Source organism: Magnusiomyces paraingens (genome assembly GCF_902498895.1).
Source record: "Magnusiomyces paraingens strain CBS 517.90 genome assembly, contig: contig3, whole genome shotgun sequence".
Lineage (NCBI taxonomy): Eukaryota > Fungi > Ascomycota > Dipodascomycetes > Dipodascales > Dipodascaceae > Magnusiomyces > Magnusiomyces paraingens.
In genome coordinates, this window is record NW_022474069.1 from 3,573,256 (window position 1) to 3,600,889 (window position 27,634).

The 27,634-nt window shown below is 40.8% G+C and overlaps 10 protein-coding genes across 10 annotated transcripts; 7 read left to right on the forward strand and 3 right to left on the reverse strand.

The window, feature by feature from the left end:
• Positions 1-65: 65 nt before the first annotated feature.
• SAPINGB_P004408 (uncharacterized protein) lies at positions 66-1,295 on the forward strand (the record flags this gene model as incomplete). The annotated part of the gene is made up of 1 exon (XM_031999123.1): positions 66-1,295. One exon carries the CDS (start codon positions 66-68, stop codon positions 1,293-1,295), a length of 1,230 nt encoding a protein of 409 aa, XP_031855014.1.
• Positions 1,296-1,930: 635 nt separating this feature from the next.
• Positions 1,931-4,978, forward strand: SAPINGB_P004409 (uncharacterized protein; the record flags this gene model as incomplete). Its single annotated transcript, XM_031999124.1, has 1 exon — positions 1,931-4,978. The coding sequence occupies one exon, from the start codon at positions 1,931-1,933 to the stop codon at positions 4,976-4,978; it is 3,048 nt and encodes a 1,015-aa protein (XP_031855015.1).
• Positions 4,979-5,145: 167 nt separating this feature from the next.
• On the forward strand, positions 5,146-8,630 carry SAPINGB_P004410 (uncharacterized protein; the record flags this gene model as incomplete). Its single annotated transcript, XM_031999125.1, has 2 exons — positions 5,146-5,651; positions 5,921-8,630. 2 exons carry the CDS (start codon positions 5,146-5,148, stop codon positions 8,628-8,630), a joined length of 3,216 nt encoding a protein of 1,071 aa, XP_031855016.1.
• Positions 8,631-8,820: 190 nt separating this feature from the next.
• SAPINGB_P004411 (uncharacterized protein) lies at positions 8,821-11,400 on the forward strand (the record flags this gene model as incomplete). Its single annotated transcript, XM_031999126.1, has 1 exon — positions 8,821-11,400. The coding sequence occupies one exon, from the start codon at positions 8,821-8,823 to the stop codon at positions 11,398-11,400; it is 2,580 nt and encodes an 859-aa protein (XP_031855017.1).
• A 195-nt stretch (positions 11,401-11,595) lies between these two features.
• Positions 11,596-14,030, forward strand: SAPINGB_P004412 (uncharacterized protein; the record flags this gene model as incomplete). Its single annotated transcript, XM_031999127.1, has 2 exons — positions 11,596-11,972; positions 12,074-14,030. The coding sequence occupies 2 exons, from the start codon at positions 11,596-11,598 to the stop codon at positions 14,028-14,030; spliced, it is 2,334 nt and encodes a 777-aa protein (XP_031855018.1).
• A 225-nt stretch (positions 14,031-14,255) lies between these two features.
• SAPINGB_P004413 (uncharacterized protein) lies at positions 14,256-15,002 on the forward strand (the record flags this gene model as incomplete). The annotated part of the gene is made up of 1 exon (XM_031999128.1): positions 14,256-15,002. One exon carries the CDS (start codon positions 14,256-14,258, stop codon positions 15,000-15,002), a length of 747 nt encoding a protein of 248 aa, XP_031855019.1.
• A 60-nt stretch (positions 15,003-15,062) lies between these two features.
• On the reverse strand, positions 15,063-16,619 carry SAPINGB_P004414 (uncharacterized protein; the record flags this gene model as incomplete). Its single annotated transcript, XM_031999129.1, has 1 exon — positions 15,063-16,619. The coding sequence occupies one exon, from the start codon at positions 16,617-16,619 to the stop codon at positions 15,063-15,065; it is 1,557 nt and encodes a 518-aa protein (XP_031855020.1).
• Positions 16,620-16,743: 124 nt separating this feature from the next.
• On the forward strand, positions 16,744-17,274 carry SAPINGB_P004415 (uncharacterized protein; the record flags this gene model as incomplete). The annotated part of the gene is made up of 1 exon (XM_031999130.1): positions 16,744-17,274. One exon carries the CDS (start codon positions 16,744-16,746, stop codon positions 17,272-17,274), a length of 531 nt encoding a protein of 176 aa, XP_031855021.1.
• Positions 17,275-22,286: 5,012 nt separating this feature from the next.
• On the reverse strand, positions 22,287-23,099 carry SAPINGB_P004416 (uncharacterized protein; the record flags this gene model as incomplete). The annotated part of the gene is made up of 1 exon (XM_031999131.1): positions 22,287-23,099. The coding sequence occupies one exon, from the start codon at positions 23,097-23,099 to the stop codon at positions 22,287-22,289; it is 813 nt and encodes a 270-aa protein (XP_031855022.1).
• A 509-nt stretch (positions 23,100-23,608) lies between these two features.
• SAPINGB_P004417 (uncharacterized protein) lies at positions 23,609-26,827 on the reverse strand (the record flags this gene model as incomplete). Its single annotated transcript, XM_031999132.1, has 4 exons — positions 23,609-23,888; positions 24,124-24,980; positions 25,258-25,858; positions 26,112-26,827. 4 exons carry the CDS (start codon positions 26,825-26,827, stop codon positions 23,609-23,611), a joined length of 2,454 nt encoding a protein of 817 aa, XP_031855023.1.
• Between the last annotated feature and the right edge of the window lie 807 nt (positions 26,828-27,634).

The following is a 27,634-nucleotide window of genomic DNA, read 5'->3' on the forward strand; positions in this document are numbered from 1 at the left end:
ATAAATGAAAAAATAAAATATAAAATAAAATAACAACTACTATTGTATCCTTCAACAATATACCAATGAGTGCTAAACACCCATTCCATGAGCTGGCCGTAAGTGCTGACGGAAAGTACTTGTTTGCTGCTGTTCAAAGCAGCATTCAAAAATTTGATTTGGCAACTGGACAACTTGTTGCGACATTTACCGTGGCTAGTGAGCCTGAGAGCGAAAAGAAAGTCACATCGTCGACTTCTGGAGAGGGTGCCAAGTGTGCTCGCGATCTGATTGTTACTCGGGATGGGAAGCATGTTGTTGCATTTACAAACGCAAACAAGTCTGTTCTTGTTTTGAACTCTTCTGATTTGACTCTTGTGAGTCAGCGCAAGTTCCCTAAGCGGCCATCTACATTGTGCACATCATTTGATGACGCGCGACTACTTGTTGGCGACAAGTTTGGAGACGTTTACGATGTTGAATTATTGTCTACGGAGGAGATTGTTAAGCCATCTGATGGCAAGACAGAGGACGTTGCATCGATTGAGCCAATTTTAGGCCACGTTTCGATGTTGACTGATGTTGAGCTTGTTGAGAAGAATGGGCACCAATACATTTTGTCTTCTGATAGAGACGAGCATATCCGTGTGACGAGATACCCTCAGGCGTTTGTTGTTGAACGGTGGTTATTTGGCCATGAACAGTTTGTGGCTGCAATGGCTGTGCCTTTATGGGCACCTGGGTTTGTTATTTCCGGTGGTGGTGATGACTTTGTGGCCGTTTTCAAGTGGTGTCCAGAGCAAGGCGAAGAGCCTCTCAAGTCTACGTTGGATCTACGGCCATATTTCGGACAATATTTGAGTGAAGATGTGCATTCTGCCCCACGCCGCAAGAAGGATGCGCCGAATCCGGACGCACCTCTGGAGATTACAGTTGACCGGATCGTGGCTGCCAGGGACGGACTGCTAGTGGTACATGCAGAGGCAACTGGAGTGCTTGTGGTTTTGAGTCTTGACAGGGAGTCTGGTGCACTGCAGCACAAGCATACATTTGTACGGGCCGGCGGTGCCCGTATAGTGGCGGTAGCCACAGATGGATCTGGCCGGTTGTATGTGTCTTTGGACCCGAGTGTTGGCGAGGCCGTTCCACTACTGGAGGTTTATAATGTTTCTGAAACTGGTGAGATTACACTGGCCGATAGCGCTTCTGATATTTCTAAGACCATTGCTGAGGTTGGGTCCGTTGCTGTGGTTGGTGAGGAGCCGTCTGTTGCACTGTATTCAGTTCGGCACCTTCGCAAACGCGGAGAGCACTAAGCCTTAATTATTAGTATATATAGAGTAGTGGATGAGGAGGAGGATGAGGAGGAAGAGTAGGAAGAGAATTATAAACTTACCATAGATAAGTTAATAATAATAAAAATATATTACAAGTTACTAGAGATTACCAAATAATAAGATAAACATTTATATACACGTGACTTATTATTATTGATTGGGAAAAAAAATGATTCTCGTGTCACGCAAAATGCAAATTTGCTGATTTGTTTGGCTGCTTTTTTTTTTTTCAGGGCCTTTTTTTTTTTTTTTTTTTTTTTTTTTTTTCCAGTACTCCTTTGCTCTCTTACGTAAGAAGGAATACTGTTTTTTCAAACTTTCCTGCCTAACCCCATCAACATTGTTGGTTTTCTCATCAAAGTGACCCTAAACCATCACCACCACCACCACCACCACCACAACCACCAACAACCCCCGGCACGCCTCACACACCGTTATCTGATTAGTTTTTTGAGGCACCGGCCGTCTGTCCGTTCCCGGTTTTTTATCTTGACCCGTTCAACAATTTTTTAATAAAAAAAACCATTTAAATACCACCCTATAGCCCAATTTCTTGTTGATATTTTTTTTTTTTTATATTTACTTTTTATTTTTTCATCACCATTACTAGAACAATGTCTACAGCAAGCTCGTTTTTTAAACCCTTTATGTCGCTAGTCGTCTACATCTCTGTGCATGCAGCAAAACGACCAATCCATACCATAGTATCCATTGCAGCCCTTGCAACTACAGCATATTTCTCCATCCTTGATCTCTCTGTAGGCCCAGCCAACCTCGATTCGTTTGCCGTTTCTTATTACCATCCAGGTGGCCCAACATCCAATGCCTCTGAATGGGTCCCAGTCTCTTCGTCTGCTGACTATCCAGATGCTCCACACTATGCATCTGCAAAACTTGTGTTTGCAGGCCTTCCCTCTGCCCAGGTCCCCCCAGTCGTCCCCAATACTTTTGATTCGGATGTAAACCCACACGAAAAGAGCCTTGTTGTCCCTTATGACGAACTTTCTCAGTGGCTCAAGAATTCCGCCGTACTTGCTGGTCCTGACCAAGAACCCTGGCGTCTCCGTCAATCTTTCAGCTGGGTTCTTTGGGCTAAATGGAACTTTACTCGTTTGTTGGACCTCATTCATGCCACCGAGACCTTTGATCTCGCCGTTGTCTTTATTGGCTATCTCGCCATGTACTTTACCTTCATTTCTCTCTACATTTCAATGAAGCATCTTGGATCAAAGTTTTGGCTGGCTACTAGTGTTATGCTTTCCTCCACATTTGCATTCATGTTTGCCTTTGTTACTTCATTTTCTCTTGGTGTCCCCGTGTCCCTAATCACCCTTTCTGAGGGTCTCCCCTTTTTGGTCGCTACTGTGGGTTTTGGCAACAAAATCAAGCTCACAAGAGCAACCCTTAAAGCTGTCCGCTCACGCCCTCCTGGATCATCCATTGAACACGTTGTTTCTGATGTCCTTTCCACTCAGGGCACTTTGATGCTTCGTGATTATTCTCTTGAAATCATTGCCCTTCTTGGTGGTGCTTACTTTGGTGTTAATGGTCTTTGGCAGTTTTGCTTCCTTAGTGCTTGGATCCTCTTTTATGATTACATTTTGACTGCCACTTTCTACTCTGCTATTCTTTCCATTAAAGTGGAAATTGGCAAAATCAAGCAAAAGGAATCAATCCGTCAGGCTCTTGAAGAGGATGGTGTTTCTGAATCTGTTGCGGAATCTGTTGCAGAAACATCTACTGATACCCCTGGAACTAAATCCAACCACTCGGTTACTCTCTTTAAAATCTTTATGGTTTCTGCCTTTTTGTTTTTAAACTTTGTCCAACTTTCTCCCTCTGTTTTCCAAACTTTTTCCAAAAAATCGTCTTCTTCCGAAACCTTGTTTAACCTTGTTCCCTTTGCCGATACCGGCGTTGTTGTCACCATTCTCCCGACACTCATTTTTGAACATGCAAGCCTTTCAGCTCGTTTTGACACTGTTTTCCACAGAATCCTCAATCGCCTGACTGAAATTGTTGCCGACCCTCTGATCTCCAAGTTCATCGTTATTGGCTTGGCCATTAGCATTGGCCTTAATGCTTACCTATTTCGTGCTGCTCAGGATCCCGTTGTTGTTAAGGTTGTTGAAAAAGTTGTCGAGGTTGAAAAGAAAGTTCATGTTTACCTCCGCAAAACCGATACACCTCCATCTGATCGTTCCAGTGTTGGCTCAAGCAGTAGCAACGACGCTGGCCTCGAACTCCAGCTTGGAAAGACTATTGTTGAAGAGGATTATGAAGAAGTCAAGCTGCGCTCGCTTCAAGAATCTGAAGTTTTTCTCAAGGCTGGCAATGCTAAGCTTCTTAATGACGAAGAGCTCGTCAATCTGGCTCTTGCAGGCAAACTCCCCCTTTACGCTTATGAAAAAACTTTAGGTGACAATGCGCGTGCTGTGACTATTCGCCGTGCCGTTGTTTCTCGTTTGTCTGAAACCAAAAAACTCGAGTCATCTAAGCTTCCATATCTTCACTTTGATTATGACCGTGTTTTTGGTGCTTGCTGCGAAAATGTTATTGGCTATATTCCCCTTCCCATTGGTGTTGCCGGTCCCCTTGTCATTGATGGCAAGGAGTACTTTATTCCCATGGCTACTACAGAAGGCTGTCTTGTTGCTTCGACCATGCGTGGTTGCAAAGCTATCAATGCTGGTGGTGGTGTTACAACTGTTTTGACTCACGACGGCATGACCCGTGGTCCTTGTGTTCAGTTCCCCTCTCTTCGCCGTGCAGGTGAAGCCAAACTGTGGCTCGACTCTGAGGAAGGTCAGCGCACAATCAAAAAGGCATTCAACTCCACGTCACGGTTTGCCCGTCTGCAAACTATCAAGACCGCCATGGCCGGAACTTTACTGTTTATTCGCTTTTGCACAACAACTGGTGATGCAATGGGTATGAATATGATTTCCAAGGGTGTTGAGTACTCGCTCAAGTACATGGCTGAACAATGCGGCTTTGAAGATATGGAGGAGATTTCTGTTTCAGGCAACTACTGCTCGGACAAGAAGCCCGCTGCTATTAACTGGATTGAGGGCCGAGGCAAGAGTATTGTTGCTGAATCATTAATTCCTAAGGCTGTTGTTGAAAAAGTGCTCAAGAGTGATGTGGACGCACTTGTAGAGCTCAACATTAGCAAAAACCTTGTCGGCAGCGCCATGGCCGGAAGTATTGGTGGAAATAATGCTCAAGCTGCCAATCTCGTTGCAGCAATTTATCTGGCAACTGGTCAGGATCCTGCTCAGGTCGTGGAAAGTGCAAACTGCATGACACTCATGAAGAATGTCAATGGTGATCTTCACCTGACTGTGTCTATGCCTTCGATAGAAGTCGGTACAATTGGTGGTGGAACAATTCTCGAGGCACAGGGCTCGATGCTTGATCTGTTAGGAGTTCGTGGCCCCCACCCAACAGACCCTGGCAGTAATGCACGCCAGCTAGCCAAGATTGTGGCATCTGGTGTAATGGCTGCTGAGCTTTCGCTGTGTTCTGCTCTGGCTGCTGGCCATCTTGTGCAGAGCCACATGGCACTGAACCGTTCCAAGGCTCCGACGCCAAACCCCGGTGCGTCGAGTGCCGACATTAAGCGGTTGACGGAGGGTTCTCAGATTTGTATCAAGTCGTAGTTGTATAAAAAAAAATAATTTATTTAGGTCCATAATATTCTATTGTAGGGATTTGTTAGTTGTTACTTAATTGTATTACAAAATTTGTACACTCAAAAATTTTAGACGGGTTGCCTCGAAAGTACTATTTTCAACCGCCACCAACAACTATTGACGGCAGACGCAGAATGTACTCTGCAGAACCCCACCAGAACCACACCTTTACGACAGGCATGACTAGTACTGACGGAGCCTTGGTCAAACAGGAACAACAATCACAGAAGATGCAGCAAGCTGTGCGACCAGGGATCACATCTCCCGGGATTTCCGACATTGCTGCAACGACTACAGACGACTCAGAAACTGTGTCTCCTCCGCCACATTCATCAACATTACACGACGAAATCACACAAGCTCCCAAACCACGAGGCAGGCCTCCCGGGTCTACTAACTCCGTTTCAAAGCCCTTTATACTTGTTTCTGGGACTGGTCAGGTCACAGGAAGCGTTGTTGGCTCTGGACCTGGGGTGGGACCTAGGAGAGCCAAGGCGTGCGAATATTGCCGGTCTCTCAAGGTACGATGCATTCCTAGAGACGAGTCACGACCCACAGATCCCTGTGTACGCTGTGTCAAAGCCAAAAGAGACTGCATTTTCCACTTAGGACCACGAAGGCGCAACAGACGAACCGACAAGTAAGTATATCCTTGAATGATTTTTTTTTTTTTTTGGAAGAAATCTTTTTGTTTATTTGACCAAAGTAAGGTTTGTGGGGGCTTCAAATTTCCAAAATGTTAGTTACCGAGGACGGTAGAAATAGCAGCCCCCGCGGGGTAGTACACATACCACTGAAAGTAGCAGTTACCACTACAAGTAGCCTTTTGGTACTGCCCAGATACAAGCATAAAAGAAGGACATTTCTTTTTTAAGAGTTTAACTGACACTTTTTTTTTTTTAAATCTAGGGTCGCGGCACTAGCAAAAAAGGTAGAAGTTTTGTCTGCGGCGCTGGGACAGCAAAAGGATGGAAGTTCTCCTGGTTCGGATGAAAATAAGCCAGCTTTAACATCTTCGGGTGGTACCGGAGGTGCAGCCACTGCATCGGGAACGGCAACAGGAGCAGTTGCAGCAGCCCAAACCGGGACTTCTCCATATGGTAATTTTATGACCTTTCAAGCGTTCGACAAGAAAAACAAGCCACCTTCACCTATAGAAAAGAAACCGGCCCTATCTATCGGGCCTACCGCACCGACAACTGTGCGACATCCAAGTTCTCCAGAAACTTCTATCTTTGATGGGGCTTCGGGACCCCCAGCGTCTCCATTTGCAGCACTGGCTTCATCTCTCACGAACAAGTTAGGGAATAATAACAATATGAATAACCATGCCTCGTTTGCCATTCCATTACCAACATCGACAACTTCAACAGATTTTGATATTGTTGCTATTCGCAGCAAGCTCATTATTCACTGGAAAAGCATGACGGCTCAGGACAATGCGCGTGTTGACAGTATCCGTAAATCTCCGCGTATGAGATCGCCATGCCTTGAAGAGGATCTTGTGTCTCAAGGAATAATATCTCTTGAGGAGGCAGAGTTCCGGCTAATGCTATATCATGAAAAGTTACACAAACAATATCCGGTAATTGAGCTGCCAAGTTCATCAGTTTACGAGATGCGCAAAAACTCGCCAATGCTATTTTTAACAATAATGGCAGTGGTTTCGGGCTCTATGGAAAGCCCTAAAAGCGGGAAAAAGTTTACAACGGACTTTAAAAAGGCTCTCATAATTAACAATCAGTGGATTGATGGCTTAATGTATGAAGTCATGATTCTAGGGAAGAAAAATCTGGATCTTTTAAGGTGTTTGATCCTATCAACCATTTGGTACAATACACCAGAAATGCAGCATTATCACAAATCGCATTTACTTACTCACATGTGCATTACTATGGCCTTTGATATGGGCCTCGCTGGACACACATCGACATCTTACAAGGGCAATTCCAAAGATGTTAATACAGTTCACCCTCAACCATATTCAGTTGGCAGTCGCGGAAGTGTCCGGGATATTAAATATGACCGAATACTGCGACCCTTCACATTACTAGATCCGCGCACTTATGAGTGTCGTAAAATGTGGCTATGCGTGTACATTTGTTCCATTAATGTGTCGATTGCACTCAAACGACCTGTTTATATGATGTGGTCACGGCACACAGAGGAATGCTGCGAAATGCTTGAAAAGGAAGACCGACCAGATGACGAACGGTTGATTGCAACTATTGCTCGGTTAAACCGGTTACTTGAGGAAATTTCTTCATCATTACAATCGGGGAATCCTCATGAACCACCAGACATGAATGATCCACGGACTCAAACGCTGGTTCGCTCATTTGAGCAGCAGCTACGCTCACAATTTCCTCAAGGACTTATTGGGCGCGTTGCCAACTTCACCTACTCGATGCTTATGGACTATATTTACTTGCATGAAAATGCACTTTATGTTGCGCTGTCACCGCGTCTTGGACGATCGCCGTTTAGCGATTTCAGCCTCGCGCTCGGTGAACTCAAAATTACAAATAATATTGCCTGGTCTATTGGGACATGTTTTACAGCGGCCACGGGAATCATTGATGTGTTTTTATCACAGTCTTTACCACAACTCGCATGCAACTCGATTTTCTCATATTCGCGGCTAGTTGTTGGTGTATCGATTCTTCTTAAATTGCGGCAATTGTTTTTGACTGTGCCAGACTTTAAAGGGGTTTGCAGCGTGACAAGCGCAGATCTTAAGCGAATCCACGTGCTTCTTGAGAAACTTGATCAAGTTGCAGAGTTGTATCCGTTTGCAAATACGGCTCTCAACTACTGTCTGGTACTGAGGATTTTGATTTATCACTTTGACCGGCAGCTTCACTTTTACTTTGAAGACCTCAAGATGCGAATTGATCATGAGGAGAAGGAAAGGCAGAAGGAAAAAGAAAAAGAGCTGGAAATGCATTTACAACAGCAGAAGCAGCAACAGCAGCAACAGCAGCAGCAACAGCAGCAGCAACAGCAGCAACAGCTCCAACAACAGCAACAGCTCCAACAACAGCAACAGCTCCAACAACAGCAACAGCTCCAACAACAGCTTCAACAACAACAACAACAGCAGCAACAACAACAGCAGCAGCAGCAGCAACAACAACAACAGCAACAACATATTCCTGGCTCTCCTTTGGATATTTTATCAAACGTTGCAGTCGAGTCTTCTTCTTCAGTTGGAAAGCGCTCAAACAATCTCAAACAAGAGTTTGAGGAGCAATCTGAGTACTCAGAAGTGCCACCAACTGCGGGATTCAATGGGCCCTCAAACGACCAAAACATTCCTCAAATGCAGTTTTTCCCAAATATGGCACCTACATCAGTTCCCGAAGGCCCTATGCAATCGTTTAACTATCCTGGAGGCACAGCCCCTGTGGCGGTATCCGGAGGTGTACCGGGTGTTCTTGGTGTCTCTGAGGTCTCAGCAGTCCCGGCGGGCCCGGGGCCTGCGCTGGGTACGGGAAATAGCCCGATGAGCTCAGTGTCTCCGGAAAACCTATTACCAGCATGGCTATTTACTGATGACTCATGGAAGGACTTGGTTTTTGGTGCTGAGTCGCTTTCAGGATTTGAAATGTTTGGCTAGTTTAGTATAGTCTGTAATCAAAGCTACTTCTCCGGATTATTAATGAAGAATTGTTAGACGTCATATTTTAATTTTTAATGTTTAATTTTTTAATTTTTTAATTTTTTAATTTTTTAATTTTTTTTTTTTTTTTTTTTTTAAACTTTGGTACTTACCACCAAAATAATCAACCAAAAAAAAACTACACCAAATGCCCGAGATAGACGAACAATCCCCAAGCGAGAAACCAGCAGAGCGCCGAGCAAAGGCTTGCAATTATTGCAAATCTCTCAAAGTTCGGTGTATACCATTTGACCAGTCAGATCCGGACGGAATTTGCGTGAGATGCCAAAAGGGCGGGCGCGAATGCGTCTTTTACTTTGGCCCCCGAAAGAAACGCCAATCCAAAGAAAACCGTATGACAGTACTTGAGAAGAAGATTGAACAATTGTCTGCAGCTTTACAAGCCGAAGAGGGAGTTAGGATTAAGCGTGAAGTGTCGTCTTCTGCAGAGCCTTCATCAGCACCATCTTCTGTTCCCCATTCGCCACCCAAAAACGTGGTCCCGGCACCACCAATCCCGGTCCCCACCCCAATACCTGCACCGGCCACAAGGCCTGGATTTGTTCCTGACTTTGATATCCAAGACATTCGTACCAAGCTGAGAGATCACTGGAGAGCCATGTCTGAGCACGACAGTGCACGACTTGAAAATCTTGAAAACTCTCCAAGACCCGAACGGCCTGGTCCTAGAACTGACATTGTTGCCCAGGGACTTGTTAGTGCTGCTGAAGCCGAATACCGACTACACTTATTCCGCACATGTTTCCACCAAAGACTACCAGTTTTGACTCTTCCTGAGGGAATGACATGTGAAGAGTTAAGAAAGGACCGACCTATGGTTTTCCTGACCATCATGTCGATTGCAAGTGCAGCTATGGAAGGGACACCTAAAGATGGTATTTCTAAACCGGGAGTTTTTTATACTGACTTTAACACAGCGCTTGTAATTTCGAATCAGTGTATCGAACTGCTCATGTATGAGATTATGATTCGCAACAAGAAGACTCTTGAGCTTTTGGAAAGCTTGATTCTTATTAACCTTTGGTACAACTCACCTGAAATGCATTTGTACCACAAATCCCACATTTTGACAAACCTCTGTATTATTATGGCTATAGATATGGGTCTTGGAGGATACTCATCACCTTCACCAGGTTCGAAACGAACAGAACCTCAAAGAAACGTTCCTCTTACAGAAATTGTAGGTACCGGACCCGCTGATGGCCGGCGACCTCCTAAGTATGATCAAATTATTCATCCATTTAATTTGCTGGACCCCCATACTTATCAATGTCGCAAACTTTGGCTCTGTGTTTACATTGCTTCAGTTCAGCTTTCTTCCCAACTCAAGCGGCCTATGACCAACGTTTGGTCAGTGTATACAGAAGAATGCTGTGAGATTCTTGGTAATGATGACCGTCCCCGTGACGAACGCATGGCTGCTATGCTTGCTCGACTTTATCGCATCATTGAACTTACTGGTGAAGGATTTCAATCTGCCGACCAAAAACGGCCCCCAGATGTTAATGACCCGTGCATGCAAACGCTCATACGGTATCTTGAGTTGCAAATGCATAAAGTGGTTCCTGCACGATTACAGGAAACTTCGCGCGACTTTGCTGTTCAATGGCATTCTTTGCAAATGTTTTTACACAAGCCTGTACTTTACACGCGGTTATCGACGCGACTTGGAAGATCACCGTATTCTAACTTTTCTTTGGCAATGGGCGATTTAACCATTACACTAAATGTTGCACGATCACTTGGCGCGTGCTACACATCATCAACAGCCCTTATCCGATTGTTTAATGATATGTCTGTAGCAGAACTTGTCAGTGCTCCATTGACCACATATGCCAGGATTGTCTTGTCTGCATCCATTATTCTTAAACTGAGAGCTCTTTATTTGACTGTACCGGAGTTTAAACGAGTGTGTTCGATCACGTCTTCTGAAATGCAGGGGATTCGTACTCTTTTGACTAAGATGGATGAGGCCTTGACGAAATATCCATTTTCTAATTGCGTGCTTAATTACGCCGTTGTTTTACGGATCTTAATTTACCATAGCGACAGACTACTCAATTTTTACATGGAGGAATTTACGGCAGAAAAGAGTGGTCGGCGCAAACGGCGGCGAGGAAGCTCGTTTGATGGGTACGAAGGATCTGGTGATATCCGTGGTGGCGAATCCCCGCTTGACTTGTTATCAAACATTGCTGCTGATCAACGCGAGTCTGCAAGTGATTTGAGCGATGTTCCGGCAGCATCTACTATAGCGAATACAATTTCAACAACAACCGCCAACATTTCCGGTCCTGGACCTTCTTCCACAACACCTGTACACATTGTTCCGCTGGTCACCTCAATGGATCAAGTGCCTTTAGTTCCTTTAAGTTCGGTTCCGATGGCACCTCAGATCAACCTGACTTCTCCTTTGCCTCCTCCAAGGTTTATAGTAAATCCCCGTCCGCAGTCAAGCACAGGATATTCAGCTCCGTCCTTATCGGTGCCAACACCTGTTCTTCCCAGTAATAACCACATTCCGGGCCCGCAGCAGCAGCAGGAGCCGTTGCAACAACAACAGCATCCTCACCATCAATCTTCTTTGCCTCCTCCTCTTCCTGCTCCTCAGACTGACGATTTATTTCCTGTCTGGCTGTTCACCGATGATTCTTGGAAGGATCTAGTTTCCGGCGCCGAAGCTCTTTCCGGGTTCGAGGCGCTTTAATAATTATATTCAGCCCTAACCCAAATTCACGTGATTCTAAGGAATTTCGGCATTTTGGTGTATTTTTTTTTTTTTTTGAATTTTTTTGAATTTTTTTTTTTTATTTATTTTTTTTATTTTTAAATTTACAAAAGTTTTTGTCCAAAAACAATTAAAAAAAAAATAAAAATAAAAAAAAAACAAAAACATAAAAACATGCAAAAGGCAGATGACCGGAGCGGCGCCGCTGAAGATACCGGATCCGGAACCGGAAAGACGAACGGCTCGTCAGCGGTAACAGCATCTTCATCTTCATCAACAACAGCAACAACAACAGCAACAGCGGTTCCTGTTATAGCGGCACCTGCTTCAGTGGCTTCATCTGCATCTCCGCCTTCGTATGCTGCTACGACCACGTCTCCAGATACAATCACACGCCGGGCAAAGGCCTGTGAGTACTGCCGATCGCTTAAAGTTCGGTGTACGCCAGTTGACCCTGCACGTCCAACAGACCCGTGTTTACGATGTGTCAAGGCTGGTCGTGAGTGTATATTTCATTTAGGTCCACGACGGCGTGCGCGCAAGTCCGACAGGTAAGTCTAGTATAGTCTTGTAAAAAAAAAAGCATTTTGAAAAAAAAAAATATATATATATATATATAAACATATTAAGAGACACATTGCTAACCCGGCAGAACTACCAAGACAACACAATCGCTCGTCGCGGAGCTCGAGAAGAAAGTCGACCTGCTTTCTTCAGTGCTTTCGCAGAGCGTTTCTAACGCGCCGGCAAAACCAATTACTATTTCAACCCTGACTGAAGAAGGGCCATCGGAACGACAGGTACACATACCGGCACGTACCACAGCTGTTACTCAGGCCGACACGACTATTACACTTGCACTCCCACCACCTGCTAGCCTTGAAGCTTTGCGTCGAACGCTTATTCAAAAGTGGCGCGTACTTTCATCGCACGACACAGCACGCGCAAACCATCTATTAACACTTACCCATCATGTTGCGCCAACAATCGACACAGACATTGTTGCGCAGGGCATTTTGTCTGCACGCGATGCGGAATACCGACTTTGTCTCTACCAAAATACTTATCATGAAAAGATTCCCATTGTGTCTCTCCCGCCAGTCGTCACAGTCGACATGCTAAGGCGTGACACTCCGATGCTTTTTTTGACAATCATGGCTATTGCTTCCGGTGCAGTAGAACGCAGCGGGGAAGTAGCGGCCACTTTTGAAACAGCTTTGAAAATCAACTGTCAGTTTATTGATATTTTAATATTTGAAACTATGGTTCTGGGCAAACGTTCAGTAGAGCTTCTTAAATGTCTTATTCTTGCCAATGTATGGTATAACTCACCGGAAATATTACCATACCAAAAGGCCCAAGTTCTCACTGAAATGTGTCTTATAATGACGCGTGAAATGGGTATTGGCGGTTGCGACTCTACGGCCCAGCTAGCTGGAATCACAGGGTTAAACTCTAGATCTGAAGCTGCTGCTGCTGCTGCTGCTACTGAAGTTACGGCTACAAGCAAGCTAACTCTTTTAAGGCCTTCTTCATATGAGTGCCGCAAGCTTTGGCTAACGGTCTATATTTCGTGCGTCAATGTATCTGCTGTATTGAAACGTCATTCAGGGTCTCTTTGGACCCGGTATACTGAGGAGTGTTGCGAGGTCCTTGCACACGATTCTCGGCCCATGGATGAGCGCCAGACAGTGTTTGTTGCCCGGCTTAATCGAATTCTTGAGCAAATAATGAAGTACATGTCTGGACCAACACCTCCGGATGTAAGCGATCCACGGACGCAAGCTCTCGTGCAGCATTTCGAGCGCGTACTAGACACTCAGTTCCCGCCGGCACGCGTACGCCAGTCAAAAACTTCCATAATTACTGTTAACTTGGTGCGCCTGGTGCTGCACGAGGCGGTGCTTCATGGTCCATTTTCCCCAAAGGAGGGACGAGCACCCTTTAGTGAGTATTCACTACGAGGGCCTCAAAATGAGCCTTTGGACCCTGACTCTGCACGATCATTTGGGACTGTTAGATATGCAGCTACCGAAATTCTTGTGGCCTTTTCCGAGTTTCCTGTGGATCAACTTGGGTCCACACCTATGTTACTTTATTCTCGGATTGTTCTTGCGGCCGCTTCGCTACTCAAACTGCGTGCCCTTGCGGCTATTTCACCAGCAGTGCGAGCCGTTTGCGCAGTGGCCGATGCGGCGCTGGCGCCTGTACATGCTATTATTGCAAAGCTTGATGCTGTCACGGAACAGTTCCCATTTGCCAACGGAGCTGCAACTTATGCTATTGTACTGCGATTATTACTTTGTCATCACCACAGTTTTATACGTGAAGAACAGAAAACCGGACATATTGAGTCCGAAAGTGAGTCTGATAGTGATATAGAGGCCGAAGTTGATGGTAAAAAACATGCGTTATCTGTGCCTGCGTTTGTACCTGCCAAACGGAGACGTCACGAAAAGAAGACCGAAGAAACTTCTGAAAATCCTGTGCCAGAACCCGAACCGATGCGCGATGACAATGCACTTCCAATATGGCTCCGTGATCCACATGAATGGCGGGGGCTTATGGGTGGTGCTGAGACTCTTGCTGGATTTGAGTTGTCAAGTTGAGTTAAAAAACTGAGCACGTTTTTTTTTTTTTTATGGTCGTCTGCCCAGCCAAGACTTTTTTTTTTCTTTTTTTTTTTTTATGGTTTGTTCCCCTTTTAATATATTTTTTTTTTATAGAAACACTTTAAAACCCAACAACCCCTAAAAAAAAATATATTTCCAGCCATTTAAATCTTTCTAATTGTCAAATTATCAAATTGTCAAATATTATTATTCAACTATATCATGCCTTATACAACTCCAGCTGAAATCAGGCGCAGAAAAACAGGCCAGGAACCAAATGAACGCCCGGCTCTTGTGCGTGATGAAGCTACCGTGGTCGACTACGAACATGACTTTGCATTTCTCCCGCTTTTCAAGGCATTATTTGGTCTAATCATCCTCAACTTTGCCGTGTCATTGCTAGTGACTGGTACACCTTTATGGGGTGAGTCTACGAAATGGACTAACCAGAGGTATCTTGCACATGTTTCAAGAACAATATTTCGTCCTCTGCCAGAGTTTTCTGATGCAGAGCTGGCGCTTTACGATGGCGAAGCTATTCACGAAGCTGCTGTGGCAAATAGCCCATATAAGATCCTGATTGCTTTAAACGGAACAGTCTTTGATGTATCTGGAAGCCCGGAAACTTATGGTCCTGGAGGTCCATACCATGGGTTTGCTGGCCGTGATGCTGCTCGTGCATTTGTGACTGGGTGTTTTTCTAATCCTGCTGAATACACTCACGATATGCGTGGACTTGATCCGACATTGGCTCAGGAAACTGTGACCGGCTGGACTCGGTTTTTCGATACTAATCATAAGTATTGGCGGGTCGGCACTGTTGTACACGAACCTTTAGAGCTTGACGAGGATATCAATCCTCCCCCAGAACCATGTTCCAACGGACGCGGACAAAAACCTGGGTTCCGCGACGAATACATTTTACGCAAAAAGAAAAAGATGGTTATCAAAAACAAGCTTTTTGAGTAAATTTAATTTGAATGTAAATTAAACAAAAAAAAATGAAGGAATGAAAAGAAAAAAAAAATTCTAAATAAAGTCTCGGGTCGTGTTAATAAATCGTTGGCCGCAGTGACCCTCGGCACGCAACAGTTCCAACATTACAAGGTTTTGGACATGTATGATTCGCCATTGTGACCGGCTCAGAAGCATTTGGATAGAGCCAGAAGGAATATTACTATTACTTTCTTCGCCGCCGGAATCCGTTCTTGGCCGTTTTCTTGAAGAGCTGTCGGGATCAACTGGATCCACAAGCTTTCCGTTAAGTAAAATGCTGGCATTGTCTGCACAAACGTAGTATCCACCACGCGGTGCCCGTGGAACCGTTACTTGGTCACTCAGTGGTGCACCGACATCTGGTGTCAGTGCTGGTGCACCATCTTCTTGTTTTATGGCAATACCGTCCTCATCTAGAGGCGCGTTGGCTGCAGTTACGGCAGCTTGGACAAGAGCAGCCATTTGCCGTGCTGCTGCATCATAAAATACAACTTCCCATTGACCTTGTGTTTTGAACAGTCCAGCTATTTCCTTGAACTCGCAGTCAGTGCCTTTGACTTGCACTACAAGTTCTCGATCCTCGGAATCAATATATGGTCTGCGATAAAATATGGTATAAATCTTTGGTAGTGGTGGTGCCTTGAGGTCGACTGTTTCTTGTAATTTGGCAAGTAAAGTTGGCGTGTTATTAATAAGCTCCATGCTACTCCGCGGAATTAAAGCCCGGGCAACTTCCTTGAATTTGGCAGTTTTTGGGCGCACATCAGGTAGTCCAATAACAATTTCGGTTGTTTGACGGACCCGGTTGGTACGAATAGCATGAGCAACCAGGCGCTGTTCAAGACCCAGAAATCGGTAATACCTGCACTCGGAAAGAAGACGAGCGCGGTGATCGTCGTCTCGAATTTTCAACTGGGATCCTTGAAGAACAACTAACAAGTCGCGAAATAAATCTCCGGAGCGATGTGGAACCGTAGGTGGAGCCACTGGAGGTGGCCGCTTAAAGGTCTTTGAGGGAGGGGAAATCTCGCTCCCAAAAAATGTGGAAAACCCGAGCGAGAAAAAGTTTGGAGAATCTCCAGGACCCGAAAAGATATTGCGCGAGATACGGAACCCTTTCGACCCAATACGTACAAAAATCTCTGCTGTTGCAAGCTGCCGAGTTAATCGAGGAAGGTGGAAGTAATTTGCATCCAAAAGCAGATACACGAATTCAACGTCGGACTCCGGAACAACATAGTATCCTTGCAAATGGGAAACAATAAGTTCAAAAACCCGTGGCGATCGGTCAATGTATAATGTTGGTGCAGAATGGGCTGGGACATCACGATGTTTTAGAAAGTAAGTTGTGAAGTATGACGGCGCGTCTGATGAAAGCGAAGCTCCAGATAGCTTGAAAAGACGCTCGCCGACTTGGATTTGGAAAACTTGTTCATGCGGAAGAATATCAGGAATCCGAGGGTCAAATGAGCCAGTAGGTTTGTCGATTGTTCCTGTGCGGGCAGATGCCGGGACTGCACGGTACGCATCCTCGAGGTCCTGTTCTGTGGGGGGATCTAAAATTGAGGCCGAAGAAGAAGAAGAAGCCATGGTGATTATTGATGGTGGTGAGTGGATGGACAGAAAAAAAAAAAAATAATAAAAAAAGTAAACAAATAAATAAAAAATAATCCAACCTCCAAACATTACCACCATTACCACAAATAAGGCAACCATGTACTACGATCTAGACGACATTGCAAAAGACCAGCAAACTCTCCCATGCAAGTTCAACGTGACAGTTCCTAACCTTGGGTACTTGGTAGGTGCACCCGGTACCGAAATGAAAAAAGATGCAACTGTAGACTTGCCAGTATGGTTGCTTCGCATTTTAGCCCAAACACCAATCGCTCCTGATTCTACAACTCCATTTGTCACACCACTACCCACAAAGGAGTTTGCTGCTCGAGTACTCAATGCTCTTAAATCAGATCCGTCCAGTGTTGACCTGCGATTACTATCACCGGTATTTTTCCGTCTTGCCGAGCAGTGGCTTACACTTATGGACGCTCCAGAACTTGCCAGTGTTCTCATTGAATCTTTTAAAAATCGTGCAGCAGAAATCGCGGATCTTGCTACTGCAAAAACTACTCGAGATGCATCTGAATTCTTACAACGACTGGATTCTACCGAATCCCGCCTCTATCGGTCTACGCATGAAGCAAATAAAGATTTGAAAACGTGGCTTGCTACGAACCAACTGTGATTAATACTAGGCTTAAGCTTTTAGTGCTGCGACTTTACTATTCTAATATCGGTTTATTTATTGTCATGACCATGGTCGTTTGAAAACGTTACCAAGCCAAAAAAAAAAAAAAAAAAAAATTATTTCTGAGGTTTGTCAACCAGAAGTATTCAATACAATATATCTCCGTGATGTAAATCGTCATAGTGGTCATTATGTTTACATTTCAACTATTCATGACAATCTGAGGGTATATTTTTTTAAACCAACTCCTGCAATTTTTATACATTAATAGACAAGTAATTGAAATTAAAATGTTTGATTTTAAATTCTCTTGCTTGTCATAGTAAATAATGAAAACAAACCAAATTCAATAACTGAAAGAAAAGTATAAAGAAGATATTTTCTTTTTTTTTTTTTTAAGAAAACCATAAAACGAATAACCAGTGTCTAATCATTAACTTCTTTCAAAATTTCATTTCTTTTCTGCAAAAGTCTATCTTTTAACCTAATGCCAAGTAAAGCTTATTGTTAAATTAAACAAATATTTCATTTAAAAAGTAAAATAAGATCTAAGCTGTTGAGAATTTTCAAATATTAACCTTTTATTTAAGAATATCGAAATTTGATTCTTGCACACTAATAAAAATGCCTTTGCGCATTTACTTAGAAAGAAACTGATTTGAGTTTTAGGGAGTTTGAAGTAATACGTTTAACTAATGAACTTTAAATCATCTTTTAATGTACTGAAAAAAAAAGTTTCAACATTGCAGTAGCACTACCATAGTAATTATGTTTGGATACTCAACTAACAAACATCAAAATTCACAGTCAATCCAACTTCTATTGAAAAATTAAAAAAATTACAACTAAAAAAAATTATGCGTCAGCCCGGAGTCGAACCGGGGGCTCGTCGATGGCAACGACGAATTTTACCGCTAAACCACTAACGCTTGAAAATAAAAATGGATAGGTAGTATATATTCAGAAAGACTTTTAAAGTCACGTGACAAACAATTTATTTTACAAAGTATTTTAAGTTAATTGCACACAACATCACCCTTGAAATGGTTGATGCAAACAAGAAACACCAAACAATAAGTATATTAAAGAAGCAATTTCATCTTTTGAAATAAGTAATTAGTAAATTAAAATAAATAGTTTTAATGTTTAGGATATGAGCTACAATGGAATTAATTTTTGATATATGTTTGTTCAGAAAAAGTGGAGATATAAGACCCAAAAAATGGGGGAATCAAAATTCACATCAAAACTCAAGGATTCACACCTAAAGATGTCCCTCTGCCCCCAAATTATAACCTGTTCTAATTTTCATTCTAATTTACATTGTAAATCTTTTTTTAATTACGATGCCCAATTTACAACCTGTTGTAAATGACCCAGACCCGACTTTTCTTATTAGGCTTCGGGTCCGGGTCTTTAGTATCTCAATAGAATCCTTGCATCTTCCCAAATATAAAAATAATATTTTAAAGTCCACCCGAGATATTAAGTTTTACCGAAAAAATCTTCGGAAGCTATCCGAAGCCATTTTTGACAAAATGTCCAAGGCTATAGCCTTGGTCAATTTCGCATTTTTGCTCAAAATCTAACCCCCATTTTTTATTACTTTTTTAGACTCTCTAAAGCTCTAGGAACTCATTGCAGTACTTTGCTAAACTTTTAAGATCCAATTTCCAAAATTATAAACTTTTGAAATTTTCCATTTATTTACAACGGGGGCTTTAGTTGACCCTATATTTCTGTTGTAAATTAAACTATGGGGGGCCTAAGAGTATAGGACCTAACAAATTACTACTATGGTACATTAAATCATTCCGGTATATACATAGTCATTAAGAATATTTAAGTCCAGTACCAAATGTTCTTAACAGTTAACGGGGTAAAGTATACTTAACTGAATATCCAAGCACGGGTCTTCGGGTAATGTCTTTTAAATACAAATAATATTTAACAGTTTTCCTAACCTTTTACCTTTACAAACAAGCCGGTTTTCTATATTAATCCCTTTCTCAAAACTAAAGTCATCTCGTTTTCTTTTTAAAAATAAAGTAATATATACAATGTAGAATTTTATCATCGAACTACTCAAATAAATAATAAAAACTTAATAATTAATACTAAATATCTAAAATATTAAAGATGTCATGAGCTCAAGACAGATTTACAAAAAAAATTAAGTAAAAAATTAGATATAGGTTTGTTAGCTAAAAATGGTTTAAGTTGTATTGATGCTGAGAAATGAATTTGAAGTTCCAGCATTCATGAGTAATTTCAGCTATCAGCACTTTAATATAGTACCCATAATTTCGATTCGGACAGCATTTCAGTAGAGCCCTAAATATTTCCTTTGCAGACAGTACTCCAGTAGAGCCCTGTTTAGTTTTTATGCTGACATCATACCAGTAAACCTCAGAGTAAACCCATTGCTGACACTATCTCAATATCCAATTGACTTTCTCTCCCACTATGAGAATCATGTTCAGCTGTAAACCACTTTAAATTTAATTGTATCTTTCTTCTAATCCAACAACGTCTTCATATGAGTATTAAACCAATTTAATTTTTAATGTAGAACAAAAATAAAACACATGAGGTAGAAGCTTTTGTAGCCCATACAAATGGAGTTTTTGTAGATCTATTATCGGCAATCATCTTGTTTCAACGACGTAAAAGCCAATTCCCTGTAATTTCAAAACTTGAGACTTGATTCAATGGTGCATTTAATTGCTTGTCAAAATAATATGGGTTGTGACATATTAAATCAACTTGGATACTAGTTTGCAATTACAAAGATATGGACTTCGTCTAGTAAAGACTTAGATGTTAAGTTTGAAAGATGAAAAAAAAAGCGGAAAACAAAAAGAAATGCAATGATTACCTAAAAACATTTTTATCGTTAGATTTTAAATCAAGTAAGTTGCAGTGATATACCCTCCGTACCTTTTGGGAATAAAGATGTTTATTGATTGTTTAGATAATGCAATTGAAATTATGGTAGATACATCTCTATGGATGATATTCGTGTGAGATTTATTTTTTTTAAAAAAAATAAATTTTAAAAAGAAAAAAACGTTTTTGAAAGTTAGGGAAATTCTCTTTATTTATACTTTGGTTAATTAGATCCAACAAGGCTGGTGTGTTGGTGTCAGGCTTAACATTATCAGAATTAAGATTTTGGCTGACTGAATTAGTTGAAAAATTATACAAACTCCATATTATTTATTGAAAATACCAAAGCTCAGATAAAAAAGCAATTTAAATATATTTATCCAAAACTTTAACATAAAAAACTTACAGGAATCTTAAACTTGTAATTATTTTTTCATTTCTCAAACAATACCTGATTTCCATTAAAAGAAACAAAAGGTTTTATTTGAAATTAATCTACTAAAATTTTACAAATTAAAGAGATTAAAGAGATTAAAAAAAATAACAGTTTCAGCATGTTTCTGTTCAATATTGTTTGGTTTATTTCCACTTATCTTCACAGACGCCCATGTATTTCTTAAGCTCTTCCATCAGAGATACGGCCCGCAATCACCTGTAGGCTATTTAGACTGTACGGAAGAGTCGGCATTGCTGTAACCAGGGTAGCCTATGGTTTTCAGTCTAGGTGTATACTCCCGTACACATCCTCAGGAAAAGGGGGTATTCTGGGAATCAAACCCAGTATCTTCCGCTATCAAGCGAACGTGTTACCCTTTACATCATCCAGCCCTTTCCCCTTTCTGTTCAATAATTGTTTGTTTGTTTGTTTGTTTTTATTCAAGGGTTATAGAATTATATAACATCAGCATCTGCGCTATCCTTCTTTCTGTTCAATGTTTGTTTGTTTGTTTGTTTTTATTCAAGGGTTATAGAACTATATAACATCAGCATCTGCGCTATCCTTTTATTGTCTGACTATGTGACTTGCCGGTTTTCATTTGTACCTTTTTAGTACGGGTGGTTTCTGTTCTGTGCGTCTCCGGTAGCCCGGATGATGGGCCCTGATGCCAGCTTACGAGGAACAGGGAGAACCAGTCTGTCGGTCCCAAAACCTTCCCAACCCATTTCCACTTATCTTCACGGACGCCCATGTATTTCTTAATCTCTTCCGTCAGAGATACGGCCCGCAATCACCTGTAGGCTATTTAGACTGTACGGAAGAGTCGGCATTCCTGTAACCAGGGTAGCCTATGGTTTTCAGTCTAGGTGTATACTCCCGTACACATCCTCAGGAAAAGGGGGTATTCTGGGAATCGAACCCAGTATCTTCCGCTTTCGAGCGAACGTGTTATCCTTTACACCATCCAGCCCTTTCCCCTTTTCTGTTCAATATGTTTGTTTGTTTGTTTTTATTCAAGGGTTATAGAATTATATAACATCAGCATCTGCGCTATCCTTCTTGTCCATACTATATATTTTTTCATTTTGATAATAAACTTTTAATTTTGGCTTCAACATTGCATCTCCAACAGCCCGAAAATAAGTCCTGATGCCAGCTTACGAGGAACAGGGGGTTAAAATAACCAAACCTTCCCAACCTATCTCCACTTGTCTTCATCAACGCTGTAATTGTATTTCTTAATCCCTCCAAGCAGAGATAAAGCTTACAATCTCTTGTAAGCCAGTTAAACTGTTTAAGAGAGTCGACATGTCCATCTCTGGAGATATCCGTTTCAGTCCTTTTCTTTCCTCTTCAAGCAAAGGACACTCAACTAAAATGTGATGAACTGTTTCCAGCTCTCCACATTTGCAGTTGTAACTATCCTTTTCAATTCCAAACTTTTTAAACCATGCGCCAAAGTTGCCATGGCCTGTGCGAAATTGAGTAATATTACTCAAGATCCTTCGACTATCTTTCTTCATGATCACTCCCGTAACCATTTTGGAAAGATTATCAGTACATTTCGACTCCACTGTGATATTATGATACCACAGATCCTTACTGCTGTTCCAATACATTTCTTGCCATTCTTCCATTGCTTGTTTTTTCAAAATTCCAATCGTCTGATTTTGTTGTTGTTTCAGTGTAAGAGGTTCAACCCTCTTGCATTTTCGTTTTCATCTATTTTAATCATATAGTCTCTATCATCTTTCGCCAACATGTAAAGCGTGGTTAGCTTTGCAATTGGAGATTTCTCAATCAATGTTAACAAATGACCATTAATAGGATTAGTTTTGCTAATATTTAGGTGTAAACGAATAGCTTTTCGTGCCACCATAAATTTTAGCCTAATACTATATGGCATAATACCAGCTTCCTTTTGTAGTACCGCAATAGGAGTTGTGCGATAAGCACCAACAATTCTTCTTAAAGCCATATTCTGCATTACTTCCAACTTGTGGATTTCTCCTTTCAAAATTTTGTGATGCCAAATTTCTAAGCCATATTCGACAATTGGTCTCACGCAAGCAATATACAGTGATCTGACTGCAGACCCTCGCATACCTTTTTGCACGCCACCAAGATGCCAAATAGCACCAACAGCTTTTCTTGCTTTATTGATTTTATTCAAAATATGAGATTTAAAATCAAGCAGATTGTTCAAAGTAATTCCAAGCAATTTAACTTCCTTCTGGGGTTCACGAAGTTCTCCATTAGGTAAAGTAAGTTGCACTTTCTCATCTTTAGGTTTCACATTTTTTGTAAAATGAATAAAACCCAATTTGTCACCCAAATCAATTTTGGTCATTCTTGATTTAGCCCAATTACAACATTTTTCTAATATGTTGCTTAAGCTTTTGGTATTTTCTTCAATTTTACCTTCAACGGTAATAGTCACATCATCAATAAAGCCAAAAGGAGTTCCACCCCATTCTTTAATGGCATGATACATTGGTGTGGAATATATCAAAAAAGTAGTGGTGAAATAGGTGAGCCTTGCGGAATTCCAGTACTAATTTTTTGTACTGATCCTTTTCTTCGGTCCATGAGCATACTAGCTTCTCTTTCACTTACAAATTGGTACGTCCAGTTTATAAGTGCTTTGGGTAGTTTCATATCCTCCATTGTGTGTGCCAATATATTTCTGTTAACATTATCAAAAGCTCCTTGAATATCAATGAGCATAGCTGAAATTTTTCCTTACTAGTTACAATTCTTTGGACAAGTTCCAAAACAGCATCAGTAGCACAATAACCTTGTCTTCCCCATATTGCTCTGGTGGAAGTAAGTGTGTTGTAAGCTTGGTCATTCTTTTTTGTATAATTTTTTCCAGTACTTTAGATGGAATCTTAAGTAAGGAAATTGGTCGGTATGCTCTTGGCTTTGAATAGTCAGGTTTCTTAGGTTTAGGTATAACAACAATAATGCCATGTCTCCAGACTTTTGGGTGGTATCCAAACTTCACACAAGCTTGGAGAAGCTTGAAAACCTTTCCTTAAAGTCTTTATTCAGCCATGCCATCTTTAAAACTTTGCCAGTAATTCCATCGTCTCCTGGAGCTTTATCATTTGGGGTATCAGCCAATGCAGAGTCAACTTCATCAAACTCTAATTTTGGCCATCGAGAATCGTCATCAATTTCAAACTCTCTATCAAGACCATGATCAATTTCAGGTAGAAGTGCCTTCCATATTTCATGTCTTTTTTCGTCAACAGTAGTAGTGAGAGTTCCATCTTCTTTTCTAATTTGTGGTATAATGGTATCATTGCTTTTTGGATTAATATACTTCAAAATCTTCCAAATGTCATTTCCTTCTAAACTAGACAAATATTTATTCCATTGCTCAGTACTTGCTTCACGCAAACTGTGGTCAAAAATTTTTCTAGCTTTTTTCGCCTCTTCAATTTTGTCGTTTCAAAGCCAAAGAAGGTTGCCTTTGACGGGCTTCCCTTTTAGCTTCTAGCGCTTTTTCTAACTTCTCCCTTAATTCTTGATTCCAATAACGTTTGGACTTTTTCATCACCTTAACTTCCTTCATCGACTTTGCCATTGCTCTTTTTACAACCTCCTCAAGAACTTTAGCTTGGTCATCAATTTGGTCAGTTGATTTTAGAGTTTTGTTATGCACATTAAAATCTTTAATGGCAGAAGAAAGCTCCTTGTCAAACTTTTCCCAATCTGCATTCTTAATATTCAATCTCTTCACCGAAGTAAAAACTTCATCCCCGTTTTTACTCTGAGACATATAGATGTCCCACTCCACAATTGAGTGATCACTTAGTGTATTTTCATCCACTCCACTAAATGAAATTCTATGAAGTAAGTCCACTGAGCCATAAACCAAATCAATATTGGTTCTATTGTTGTATGTTTTTTGATTTCTTGGAGTAATTAACATCATATCATTTTCATGTAGCCACTCAACAACTTCATCTGCTTCCGTATTCGGACCTGCCCTTGACTCCCATTCCTTGTGATGTAAGTTATAATCACCTGCAATGACAATCTTTGAGTATTGTTCCTTGATCTCCCGTTTGAGAAACTCAAAAACCGGTGGCTCAGGGTATTTCTTGGATGGTTTCGGTTGATTATAGACATTGACAATTGTAATGTCTTTAACCAAAATGGTAACCATATCTCGATTTGTAAACTTTTCAATTTTAGTAGTTAATGCTCGTAAGTCAGAGTTAGACCTAATATAAGTAATTGCTCTGCATTTATTTTTTTCTTTTCCAGTTTCTGTAAAGATTGGGATCCAATCTTTATGTTTAATGGGCCCATAGTTGTTAAAGTAAGGTTCTTGTAATAACAAGATATCAGGTTCTTTTTTTATCTAAGATAGTTTCAGTAATAGATTTCGATTTATGACAATTGAGTTGGAATACTTTATAATTCATTGGATGTATTAGAATTGTTTTCGTTTTCTTCCTCATTGGATTCATCTAGTTCTTCAATATTTGTTTCTTTCATCGGTTCATCTTGTGAGTCGTCAGTGGAAACAGGATGGGCCTCATTATCCTTTTTGTCTGATTCATTTTTCAATAATCGTATCTTATTACGCATAGCTTGGAGTTCTTCAGGAGTTTTTTCCTGCTAATAAAAGGTCTAACTTTAACTTTTGTGTACTGGATAATAAGATTATCAGCACACTTTGCATAGTCTTGGGCATTTCTGAATGAAACCAATGCTGTTTGGGTAAATTGGTTTCTGCTAATGATTTTGGGTTCGGTATTCAAAACAATATGGTAATCATTAAAATTGTAGAGAGTTTCTTTCAAGTCTTCAATCGATGCCGTATTAGGTATTTCCTGAAGTACAGCCTTGTACCAAGAATCTGTGTCAAGCACTGAATAAGTAGGGTCAACTTTGGGGATCCATTCTGCAGCTTTATCAGCAAAATCTTTGTCATTAAGTTGAACATATAAATGCCCTTTGACAGTATAGCCTATTTCCTGAGCCACCGGCTTTTGTGCAACCGCATCAATTTTCTTTCCAATCGCAGGGATATTAACTCTTTTCATGGTATCTGGAATTCTTATGCACACTCTAAAAGTGGGTTTGTCTTCATCAACTTTAGTTTCACGGTGTTGTTTTTGAGCCTTCATAATGTCTTTCAACTTTGGAGTTGTTCCATTTGGGGTTTTAGGGGTCAAAGCAAAAGGCAAAGTGTCGACTTTTCTTACCGCGCTCTTGATTTCCTTTTTTGCGTAGCTAAGTTCTTTTTGGTAGTTAAATCAGCCTTAGTTGAAATAGTTCCAACTTTGTATTCCATATTATCAACTCTTTTCTCAAGATTGTTGGTCATTTCTTTGAATTCCTTGATTTCAGTGTCGATAATTCTTTTGTTTCTTGCTTTTTCTTGAGACAAATCTTGAAGAGTCATCTTAGCTATTTCATCAGCTTTATGTTTCACTTTATCGCAATGATCCTTATTATCTTTAACTTCCTTTTTGAGTTTTCAAACATTACATGTTTAACTTCTGTGTGAACCTGATTGTTTCTCAAAACATCAAGTTCTGAGCGAAGAGAATTCACTTGTCCTTCTGAAGCTTTAAGCTTTTCGGTCAAAGCAATGAGTTGTTTAGCTAACTCATTGTTTTTAAGTTCAAGATTTTGAAATTTTATTTCCCAATCTTCAATTGTAATACTCAAGTCTTCTTTAACAATAGACAATTCAACCAGAAATACATCCTTAAGTTTTAAGATGTATTCCCAGGCTTCAGAATTATCACCAAATGGATTTGCATCCGGCATGAGAACATCCATGTCACGTGATGGTGTTGCGTCAATTTCAACATCACCACCATCTGGTGAGGAGTCAAAGGTAGGGTTCAAGGTTGGACCAACATTCACAATAGGGGTTTCAACGGGGGTTTCGTGGTTTGAAGAAGCGTTATGCTTATCATTCGATTCAAGCTTTTTGTGGATAGTTTCAATTTTTTTATGGGAGTCTGGTTTTTCATTATTTTTTTGGATTTTTGTCGAGGGTTTGATGTGATGAGCTTCATGAGAATGAGGTCCTCTGGAATGAGAACTTTCTTTCTCCTTCAGTTCAACAGCAATAATTTTTTGCATATCATTAATATTAGTCTGTTCATTATTATTGTCGGTATAATTATTGTCGGCAGGGGGGTCGCCGCCACTAAACGTGGTTTGGTTGTTGTTGGGGGGGTCTGACATTTTTTTTTTTTTCTGTTCAATAATTTTAAGGGATGGTAACGGTGTTTTTAAGTAGCGACGCATATTTACTAATTTAATTAACATTTTTTCTAAGCGTTAGTGGTTTAGCGGTAAAATTCGTCGTTGCCATCGACGAGCCCCCGGTTCGACTCCGGGCTGACGCATAATTTTTTTTAGTTGTAATTTTTTTAATTTTTCAATAGAAGTTGGATTGACTGTGAATTTTGATGTTTGTTAGTTGAGTATCCAAACATAATTACTATGGTAGTGCTACTGCAATGTTGAAACTTTTTTTTCAGTACATTAAAAAATGATGTAACTGTCTCTAGTTAAACGTTTTTGAATTACCGAATTATTATTGGAATAGTTCTAGATGGTGTTTTTGAATCTGTTTTTTTTGTTTTTTTTTTGCATGGTTGTAAATTCATCGTTATTGTAAGGTGGAGGGAGATGTTAAAATGTGATATAAACATTCCAATAACGAAAATGTTGATAATTATATGGTGACTGACATTGTTCAACCAAATAAACACAAAGTGAAACAGGTCTCTTTGCAGTCGTTGAAAATATATACATCATCAACCTAGTATTAATGACTTCGAATTGATCAATAGATAATTCAAAGTAGGATAATAGATTAAATTTGAAAATTTAAAAAATCTTTTTGAAAGATCCCTTTTTCAGAAAGCTTTTCATCATTTTTTTTTAAAAAAAAAAGCAAATCTGCCTGAAAAACCGTTGTAGATCACTTATATATAATGCACTAGCTTTTAGATGTCCCAAAATTGAGCTTAAGTTCCAAGCTTG